Genomic DNA, 11,404 nt, shown 5'->3' on the forward strand with positions numbered 1-11,404 from the left:
CCTAGTTGGCTTAGCAACCTTTGGAATAAGACAAATATGTGTGCGATTCAGATCCTTGTCAAAAATCCCCTCCACAAAAATCCCCTCCGCAGTTAAGCTATGTTTATTAAAGTTAATAATTCACGTGATTGTGAGATGTGTCAATTTCATTGATTTGAGCTTTTACGATGTGTAATATAAATATTTACTTTAAACAAATTAAAAGTTAAAAATATTAGAAAAATTCCTTTAAATACCACTATATTTTGTTTTTCCAACAATACCACATTTTAGTTTTTTTTTTCCAAAAATAGCACAAAAGTTTTTTTTTCGAAAATTACCACAAACACAAAATTTAATTTTTAAGGATGTAGAATTTTTTTTTTTAGGTTTGGGTTGACAAATTTAGTTTTAGAGTATAGTTTTTAGGGGTAAGGTTTAGTATTTAGAATTTAGAAATTAGTTTTTAGTATTAGAACTTTAGTTCAATTATGTAGTATTTTTGGAAAAAATATATTTTAGTAGTATTTTTGGGAAAAAACTAAATTATGGTATTTTTGGATCAAAAACCTATTTTAGTGGTATTTATGACAATTGCCCAAAATATTATTATAAAATTTTTAAAAATAATTATAAAAAATACTACTTCTAAATCTAAGTTACTAATTCTAAAATAATAAATCATACAATAAATTAATATAATATCATAACTAAAGAAACTATGCAGTCAATTATTAATCCTAAACAAATGGCCAAAAAAAGAGGTATCTTTGAGAAGAATTATATTCTTCTTTCATTTTTTGGAATTATTAAATTACCATTAAGTTTCTTTTTTTTCTTCTGATTTTCAGGATAGCATATATAAAAATCATTGTAATGCAGAGTTTTTTTATTCTTAAGTAAAAACATATTAAAAAACTAAATACATATATTATTTTTATGTTAAATTTTAGCTCTTATTCATTCAGATAGAGTGCATATAAAATAAAGAACGAGTCTATTTTTATATTTTTATTTAGATAGAAATTGCTATTTTTCCGCGCTATTCTCCCGTCATTAGTCTCTAAAACGCAGTCGGCATTTATTTCGGACAATATCTTGATTGCACAGGAAATATTCCATGAGCTTCGTACTAACCCTTCGTGCAAAGGTAAATTTATGGCCATCAAGACGGATATGAGTAAGGCTTACGATAGGGTGGAATGGCCTTTTGTTGAGAATTTACTCAGGAAATTTGGTTTTTGTGAAAAATGGACATCTTGGACCATGTGGTGTGTGACATCAGTCCAGTATAGGGTCTTAATTAATGGTCATCCTCATGGGTCTATTGTACCTCATCGAGGCTTGAGATAGGGTGACCCTTTGTCGCCTTATCTTTTTATTTTATGCACAGAGGTTCTTATTGCTCATTTTCGGAAAGCCGAGCAAGCAAAGCTTCTTACCGGCATAAGGGTTTCAACTGCTAGTCCTCCTATCTCTCACCTTTTATTTGCGGATGATAGTTTGTTCTTTTGTCGGGCTACAAAGGAGCAGTGTGAGGTGGTGTTGAGGATCCTTAAGCAGTATGAACGGGTTTTGGGTCAGCAAATCAATTTTCAAAAATCGTCTGTTCAATTTGGACACACAGTGGATGTTAATCTTAGGGAGGACCTAAAAGGAGTTTTGGGAATAACAAATTTGGGTGGGATGAGCTCCTATTTAGGTATCCCGGAGAGTTTGGGTGGCTCTAAGACAAATTTTTTTTCGTTTGTCCAGGATAAGTTGCAAGCACGGGCTAGTGGGTGGCCCGCTCGGTTGCTATCGAGAGGGGGTAAGGAGGTGATGATTAAGTCCATAGCGACGGCGGTTCCAACCTTTGTGATGTCGTGTTTCCGTCTTCCAAAGACGATAACGAGGAAGCTGACTAGTGCCATTTCGAATTTTTGGTGGAGTTCCTCTGGGCAATCAAGGGGTCTCCATTGGATAGCTTGGGATAGGCTGTGCTGTAGCAAAGATGAAGGGGGTTTGGGGTTTAGGTTCATGGACGATTTTAACACGGCTCTGCTAGCCAAACAGCTTTGGCGGCTGATTTATGTTCCGGATTCTCTTTTTGCACGGGTATTTAAAGGCTGCTATTATCGGCATTCTGATCCTTTGGATCCAATTAAGTCTTACTCGCCGTCTTATGGATGGCGGAGTATAGTCTCTGCTTGCTCTCTGGTTAATAAAAGACTGATTACACGGGTAGGATCTGGTGCTTCCATTTCGGTATGGACAGACCCATGGATTCCTGCTCAATCCCCGAGACCAGCACTGAGCACATGGTTTCCTTTTGACCCTTTGCTACGAGTTTCAAACTTTATTGATAGGAGTTCTAACTCCTGGGACATGGCTCAGCTTACGACTACCTTTGTACCGGGAGATGTTGCTATAATTTCTGTCTTACCGTTGCGACAACCGGACAAACCAGATTTGTTGGATTGGCATTTTACTAAGTCTGGTAAATATACGGTTAAATCCAGGTATCATACTCTCCGTTCCAATGTGACGGCTATACGTTTGTTCCAAGTATTTGGGCCAAGCATTATACCTCTTCAGGCCTCTGTTTGGAAACTCCGCTGTCCTCCGAAATTACGTCATTTTATGTGGCAAGTGCTTTCGGGTTGTGTTGCCGTGACAGCTAATCTACGGAAACGCTGTATCAGTGATGATGCCACATGTGGTCTTTGCGGTTTTCGGGAGGAGACAATTAATCATGCACTCTTTGAATGCCCGCTAGCCAGACATGTTTGGGCTTTGTCGCAGTTTCCGACAGCCTTGGGTGTGTTCCCATCAGAGTCCATTTTTACTAACATGGATTTCCTCTTTTGGCGATTTACCAATGTTACATCACAGGAAATATATCCATGGATTTTGTGGTATATTTGGAAAACGCGCAATGACAAAATTTTCAGTAACCTGGATTCAAATCCCCTGGCTATTTTACGGATAGCAGAGGATGAAGCACGGGCATGGGCTCTGGCCTAGACAGAGGGTACAATTTTAGATTCGATGGATAATACTTTGGTTGTACCCAATGGGATTGGGAGATTAGGAGTTTCCAGGTCTTTCTCCAGTTATATTTGTTTTGTGGATGGTTCTTGGAAAGCAACAGATAGTTATGCGGGTCGAGGATGGTTTTGCACGTCACCTTTAGGTTCTGCTCCTACTATGGGCGCTGCCAACCTTCGCTGTAGTCTCTCCCCTCTTCATGCCGAGGTTGAAGCCCTTATATGGGTGATGCGTTGTATGATTGGGGCCGACAATCAATCTGTAGTCTTTCTTACCGACTGCTCTGACTTAGTGAAGATGGTGTCTTCACCTTCCGAGTGGCCAGCCTTTACGCCTTATTTGGAGGACATACAGGCGGATAGAGAGGGGTTTATCTCATTTTCTTTAGTCTACGTCCCTCGCTCTCAGAATGGTAAAGCGGATAATTTGGCGTGACGAGTTCGTACAGTTCCGCACTTAGTTACCTATGTAAACAATGTTTATTCGTATTGGCTTGTTTGAGTCAATCTGTATGCTGTTGTCAAAAAAAAAATGGAGAGTTATATTTTTTCCTCTATAATCTATTTTAAATGTAAGAACAGGGGTGGCTTGGAGCAAATTTGACTCTAAAATAGAGATTGCTATATTTTTCTTTATAAAAAGGCAAATATAGAGATGAGTTGGAGATGCTCTTAGAAATTACAATGCAATGTTCATGCATATAGACCATGTGCCATCATGTTTCAAACTAGCATCACATTAATATATAAGTATTGCTACATATTTTGGAATAACTTATAGATCAACTTAAGATATGATGATATGTTTGAAATTTGAATGAATAAGTTAAATCAGTTGTACTATTTCCCACCAAAGCATCTTCAACTCATCTCTAACTCAGTGGCCAACAAAGTAGATGACTTCATTACTATTTCCCACCATTGTTCAACAATGAAAAAAGATGTCCAAAAAATAAAATAGAACTTTCACAGTTCAAAAATGAGGTTTAGGTACACAATTAGTTTTACATTGTGTACCAAAAAGCCTCTTTGTTTGTATACATCAAACCTTTTTCTTCTTTCTTTCTTTTGGGTTTCCTTTGTGCCAATCAAAAATCCCATGCTCAAAACTTCACGCAACAAAAACCAAAAAACAGCGATCAAATTAACATTCAAACGCATTATGCATCTTTATTATTCTCACCATCAACCTCATCCTCATCCTTGTCTGCCTTTGTCAGCAATTCTTGATCTTGGGAGGTGGGACTGGACTCAGAACCCCCATCAATGGACAAATTGGTGATTTCACCAGCAACAGAGCTTGCATCGCCTTCATCAGTGGCATCTTCTGAGACATTAGACTCTGTGTCTGATTGTTGCTGGAGGCTCCAGTACATGATGCTGGCCGCCAAAATAAGCATCATCTTCTGGTTCACCTGTATTCACACACACAAGTAAACTGACTCAGAAAAAAAACCTGTAAAGCATTCAAGCCTGTTTCAGTATGTATATATACCTCTATGATATCCTCAGGCAACAGGAATATGGAGCATCCGAGCTTTCGTGCAACACTGATGATGTATGTGGCATTCAACTTCTTATCTTCCTCTGTTTAAGTGTCAATTACAACAAAAAGAAACTCACTCTTCAGAACAGTACTGACAATTAATAGATGACTTAATACCTGAGAATAAAAAGCACCCAGAACCAATAGGCAATGAAGTTGAAACATCATATTACCTGTTTCTCCATTGGTAACGAGGCTCCAGTTGACAACTCTCGGCTCTACCGCACTAAGAAGTTCCAGAAAGAACATTCCACTTGACAGGTTCTTGTCCTAATATCAGAGAAAAGCAACCATCAAACTTTTAGGTTTCTGAAGATGGCTCTCCATGAATCACATCCTTACTTAGTTGACACTTACCCTGAAGCTCTCAGCCTGACTAGTTCGGCCCCCTCTCTTCACTTTCCTATTCGCCCAGTTTAGAATATCTGCATCTGTAATTTCTTTACCTTGCGAGTGAGATCTCAAGTTCTTCAGAAGTTGGAGCATTGTATATCTCATTAGTTGCCACAAGAGTGCTGCAGATGGAACAATAAAATACATGTCATTCTACCAATTCGAATCAACTGAAACTAACAGACTATAGATGAGAAGCAACGGTACGAAAAATGCTAATAGTTACCAATGCAAGAAATATATTTTAAGCTGACGAGTCTGATAGATGGACATGCATTATCTTATTGGTAAGCTTTTCATGAGAACTCACCGAGAAGTAGTTTCTTATTTCCTTGCACAATGTCATTACCAGCTACATTGACAAGGGAGAAGCGCAGTTCCTTCCCGATCTTTACAACTTCATTGCAGTTTTCAACCTTTTTGAATGGCATTTTTATGGGAGGTTTATTTGCGTGTTTCCAGTTGACCGAGCCAGGTGAAACTTTGTCGAGAACTTCAAGAAGAACCCACCTGAAGGAGATGAGGTTTAGATACGAGCAGATAGAAAATAAAACGTCCTCAAACAGAAATCCATAGCTCACCCATTCCTCAGATCCTCAAAAACATTATTGACGTAAGTGGCAGTGCCAAGACTATTAATCCATAGGCGGAAACATCTTTCTTCTCGTGAAGTTTCCACATCATCTGTCATCATCTCAGCAAATGACGTCTTTGAACTGTCAACAGTCAATCCATTCCTGCAACAAAGAAAATAGCACTAGTAATGAAGCAAAAGAAAAATCACTATCAGCTTTTTCTGACTCGTTTGGAACCCCGTCAAATCAATATCAGAGGCATAATCAAATTCAAATAGTACCACAATTTTATCACGCAACACCAATGGAATTTTGAGCTAATTAATAATAAAATAAATAAAACACTGGAAAGATACACTCAAATTATTTAAAGCAACCTGTCAAGTTTGCTTACTGACCTGTTCTGAAATATTTGTGCCACAAAAGCAAGATTAAGGTTTGCTGAGCCGTCCACTATATCCTTAGGAGATAGATAACGTTTACAATCCAGCTTCTCAGCCTGCTCAAGAACCTTTTTTGCTCTTTCTGTGGGGTCTTTAGTATCTAATGCCACATGTGTACTGTGTTCTGGAGCAAGGGCATTAAGCAGGTATGCATATGCCTCACCGTCCTGAAAACAGAAAAGAAAGCTGAGATCATGATAAACATGAAAATGCACTTCATAACATTCTTAGTTTATAAATAAATCATGGACATGTGCCTTGAACAAGGAATAAATACATCACAGTCAAGACTTTTATAAAATTGTAACTCATGAGCAATGCTGTAAATAATAAAGGGAATATATGTTATTGAGGACAAAGGGTAGCAGGGACAAGTTACCTTCACATCCGTAGAAAAATTTGTAACCTGCTTTTCATAACCAGCTTTCTTCAGATGAAAATTCATCCATTTAAGCAGAACTTTTTCAGGAGCCAATCCCATGAGCTCCTCTGCATCCTGCAACGTCATGAAGATTTTATGTAGTTTCAGTCTCATAACAATAAATCCACGTGGAAGCGTCAAAAATACGTCAAATATATATTTACCTGAGTGTCGTCCACCAATTGGAAAAGCGAAGGAGTTTTCTTAAAATTGAGATCAGCCAACAATTGGATCTGATATTATACCCCAAGAACAACAAAAATGTCAGGAGTTAGAAAGTTTTATAAACAAGTCAACACTGAACAAAATGTAACCATCATATGATTTCCTATGAACTATTAAAGTAATATGACACCTAGAAATGGTGAGTACCTTTATAATCTGAGATATCAACCCAAGTACGAGATATGGCTTCATAACAAAAAAAGAAGAAGAAAAAAGATCAATCAAAATTGGAAGATGAAGCCAAGCACAGGAACAAAAGATTTATATCATCCTTGTAATTTACTCACTCTTCCTTCAGCTATGTCCTGTGTGCCAATGTTGACCACGGTGCAGCCAATTGCTTTGGCAGAATTGAGACCTAGAGTAAGGTTCTCATTCCTCTCCCATGGGTTAAGGGTTTTCTTTGTGTTGATAGCTCGTTCGTCTATGGTCCCAGGAACAGCAACATTTATAAGCTTACTGCAAAAAGTGACCAAGATGACTGACTACTAAGAAATTTCAAAAGGAAAAGCAAAAATCAAGGAAGATGAAAGGAACACATACCACAAAAGAACACCATCTTTAACAAGGTCAAAGAAAGCATTGGTTGCAGGATCGATAGGAAGATAGCTCTTCAAGAAAGGATCATCTCTCAAGTAATTATTGACATGGGAAACATAGGAAGCCTTCTCAGATTCATTGATGGCATGATGAACCGTTGTAGTACTGGTTTTGAGGAATGAAGAAGAACCTTTAGATCCTCCTGTTTTCTCGACACCTCGGGCTTGCACGCTTAAATAGGCCCGGAGAAAGGTCTCGAAATCGACTTCTTCATCAGCATTGGAATAAGACTTGTCCAATACAGATTTGATCTCATCCTCATCAATGGTACCGTTAAAAGCTTTCAACTTTGCAAACACAGGAGGTAAATCTCCAACAGTGAAACGCTCTAATTGAGTTTTGTTCGAAACAAACTAAAATGCACCCAAAGAAAAGAAGAGTTTCAATTTCAATGCACACAGAAAATAAAAGGTGGTGTTAATCCTGAAAGAATCAAAAGAGAAGCGCGATCTAAGAGTACCTTGGATTTAAGGGTACGCAATTCGACTTGTGTAAACTGGCTCTGTAACCATGGATCAGAGACAAGAACACCAACGTAACTAGACATTTTTTTTTCCGCGAAATCAAGAGAGCCAAAAAAACAAATCCCTGCAACATAGATACACATGTCCTTTTAATCAAACAGGAACCATAAAAGACCAAACTTTTTAACCCAGAAGACCAAAAACAGCATTTGAATTGGTAAAGCAACGATTTTTGAGATAATTATGGCGTTGATGATGCATCGATCCGATGTAATGGGAAGAAGAGACGATGATGATCAAAATCAAATATAGAGAGAGGAGGATGATGACGATGATTGACCTTTAGAGAAGATTGAGAGATTGAATGTGATTCGTGTTCATATCGTGTCTCTCTCTCTCTCTCTGGATAAAGTTTTGATCTTTGAAGAGCTCAAAGAGATCTGTTTCGAAATTAATGGAATTGTAAGTTTCCCGAGCGCACGACCTGCGACGATATGGAAATGATATATGACAACGAGACATAGATAGAGAGAGATGTGAGGTGAGGGTTTCTATTTCGTATTTATTTTGTTAATTTAATTTTTAATCATTATTGAAATAGAAGTTGAGTGTTCCTTTTTTTTGTTATTTAATAAAAAATTATAATAAATAGAGAACCTTTTGTCTTATACTATATTAAACTATTAATCCCGCGGGACAAGTTATTTGTAATTAAAATATTTCAATTATAGGTTATTTTTGTTTGTTAAATATATTATAATTGTATAATAATTGTTAATTTTATGGTTTAAACTTTAAACCATATAATACCGTAATATAATTTATTTTTTACAGATTATTAATTTAATGAACTTAATTAGATATGTTTATTTCTTTAATATCGATAGTGTTAACAAAATAATGAAATGATGTTTTAGTTTCGTAACACCGAACTAATGATATTTTAACAATTATATAAATATCGACCAAACCCGTCCCGCCATATAATCCCATCCTGATATATTTAACTCTCACTATATCATCTTAATTTTTAATATTTATTATTTTGTATTATAAATATTAGATTGAGTTAGTATGATATTTATTAAGATTGTAACCATTAACATTTTATAAGATTGCTTCTTATAAATTTAAATATTTATAATACTTAGAATTCTTAAAAAAGTTTGAATATTTCTCATATTCAAAATTTCATAAATATAAGTTTCAATCGAAGATACCTTTAAAACAAAAGGAAAAAAAATTGCCAAAAAAAGAAAGTAAAAAGAATTCAACAAAAACTAATTTGTTTTTTCTTCCAAATTGTATAAATCATATAAATTATAAAAAATAGAAAGCAAATAAATGAGTTACAAATTATATAAATTTAATTCATATATTGATATCTTGAAAATATGAGAGGTTTTAACTGTAAATCTTTTTAAAAAAAAAACAAATGATAACTATGATAATTATAAGAAGATTTTTAAAAAAACTTGAGATGAAATGTTAAAACAAAGCGATTTTGCTTTGGTAAGATATGAGATGAGATGAAAGGACTTTGATCTATTTATAGTTATATACTTATATGTAGAGGAATGTGATAAATGTTAGCAGTTAATAGATTTTTGGGTTAGCAGTTAGTTCAAACTTTGATAGGTAATATTTCATATTCTTAGCTTTATAGTAGGTTTTGAAAGCATTGATAATATTTTTCCTTAATAATTTGTTGGAATATGGAATGATAAATTATGATCCGATATACCTCATTAAATGATTTAATTTGTTTCTACTTTGATTCTGAATTTAGGATTTTTAAGGTAAGTGAAATCAATGGTTTTCAATTCATTTTACATATTAATTCCGTTAGAATTATTTTACGATTTAAATCTCTGATTTCATTAACATTTTCTTTAAAAAAAGATTAGATGCAAGTTTAGTGAAATTTCATTTAATTCTATTAGGGGGTGTATTGAAACAATAATTTTGGAGGATTTGATGGGATTTAGGAAATTTGAAATTTTGATAGATTTTAGGGAAGTTGATATGATTTATAGTAAAATTCTTTCAAATCCCACCTAAAACCATGAGATTTGGATTTCTGTATTTTTAACTAAACAAATCCTCTCAAATCCTCCAGAATCTCTAAAACTTATTAAAATCCAAATTCACAATCTGTTTTGAATAACAGTGGATTTTAAAGTAGATTTTTAAATCATCAGTTCAATAATAGTGAATTTCAGGAGACTTTTTAAAATCTATGATTGAATAACATAGGATTTGTAGCTTTTACACAAATCACTTAAAATGTCAAGTTGAATACACCCCCCTTAGTTTCCAAAAAGTATTTTTGAGCAAAAAGTTGCTGCAAAAATACTAGTATAGATGTAGTAACCCGTGCTACAGCACGATATAAAATATTTTCATATAAATTTTGAATTCATAAAATGATTAAAATTATATTAACACGGTTGCTATAGCATATGTGCGTTAATTGTCATTTAAATTAAAAATAAATTCCCTTCCCATTCTCTCATTTAAGATTCCGTCCCATCTTTTCATTTCTCAGTTCCGTCCCATCCTCTCATTTCCCAACTCATCCCCTCTCATCCCGTCTCATCCTATCTAATCTCTTCTTATTTCATCCAGTCTCTTTCCGTCTAGTCTCGTATCCATCAAAATTTTTTTGTCTTATGTTCGTTCTTTTTTAAATAATTACTTGTTAGATAATATTTATTAAAAGAGACTGAGTAAGAAATTTAATAAATAGAGAACCTTTTGTCTTATACTATATTAAATAACATATCTAAATAACATAGAAACTTTAAGGCTATATATAAATATCGCTACACACCATAGGTTAGTTTTCATTTCCACTTCATTTTACATTCATTTCAATAAAAAAATTATATATTGCCTTTAAAGTTCCTATTACCTTTTGAAAGGAGATTAGCACTTCATTTTACATTTGAATACTTGAGAGAAGAACTTGAATAACCTATATACCAAGAGTAATAAATAGAATAACCTCTATTTTGAGTATTTTCGGTTTTAAAAAAGAAATATATTCTTTAGAAAAACTAGATTATAAAAAAGTCAACACAGTATAAGATTGGCTCAAACCAGCCAATGCGAAAGAATTATTATTAACATAAGTAACTAAATGTGATACCGAACGAACACGACATGCTAGGTTATCGGCTTTACCAATAAGCCAACAAAGATGACTCGTCACCAATATGTTCCATCACAAGCACTTGATGCAGGCGAAGGAACACTTGCCCATCGTAGTAACCGCCTTGCTAAGGGTTTTGGATGTGGAGAAATAGGGCATCAAAAATCTAATTGTCCTCATCAAGAGCGATGAGGGCTGTTCACGGGAGATGACCCGATATATGATGAAGCTCCGGAGGATAATGAACATGATATGCAAGTTGAAGAAGTTTTGGTTGATACTGTGTTGATGTTGATTACACGTCGAAGTTTTTTGATGCCACATAGTGCTGACGAATCTTGGCTGCATACGAACATTTTTCACTCGATTTGCAAAATACATGGAAAAGTTTGTCGCCTCATTGTTGATTATGGAAGCTACACCAATGCAATTTTGGAAGAGGCTGTTCATAAACTCGCCTTAAGTACTAAGCAACATCCAGCCCAATATCGCTTGGCGTGGTGGTTACAATTAAAAATAGATATGCGTATTTCTAAGTGTTGCCGTGTATTGTTTTCGTTGGGAGCTAACTACAA

At 35.0% G+C, this 11,404-nt stretch overlaps 1 protein-coding gene across 1 annotated transcript; it reads right to left on the reverse strand.

Annotated features, from left to right (window-relative positions):
* On the reverse strand, positions 3,886-8,227 carry LOC104732545 (fimbrin-5). Its single transcript, XM_010452107.2, has 14 exons — positions 8,016-8,227; positions 7,672-7,799; positions 7,155-7,564; positions 6,899-7,070; positions 6,759-6,797; positions 6,551-6,619; positions 6,345-6,461; positions 5,921-6,132; positions 5,529-5,684; positions 5,258-5,457; positions 4,912-5,069; positions 4,728-4,824; positions 4,504-4,595; positions 3,886-4,423 (listed from the first exon to the last, which is right to left on the reverse strand). Exons 2-14 carry the CDS (start codon positions 7,756-7,758, stop codon positions 4,169-4,171), a joined length of 2,064 nt encoding a protein of 687 aa, XP_010450409.1. The 5' UTR covers positions 7,759-7,799; positions 8,016-8,227; the 3' UTR covers positions 3,886-4,168.

This window comes from Camelina sativa, chromosome 12 (genome assembly GCF_000633955.1).
Source record: "Camelina sativa cultivar DH55 chromosome 12, Cs, whole genome shotgun sequence".
NCBI lineage: Eukaryota > Viridiplantae > Streptophyta > Magnoliopsida > Brassicales > Brassicaceae > Camelina > Camelina sativa.

Coding starts and splice junctions, on each gene's coding strand:
- LOC104732545 (XM_010452107.2), bottom strand. CDS start 7,758: ATGTCTAGTTACGTTGGTGTTCTTGTCTCTGATCCATGGTTACAGAGC. Junction 7,071..7,154: donor AAAGATGGTGTTCTTTTGTG/GTATGTGTTCCT, acceptor CACTTTTTGCAG/TAAGCTTATAAATGTTGCTG. Junction 6,798..6,898: donor AGGACATAGCTGAAGGAAGA/GTGAGTAAATTA, acceptor TTTGTTATGAAG/CCATATCTCGTACTTGGGTT.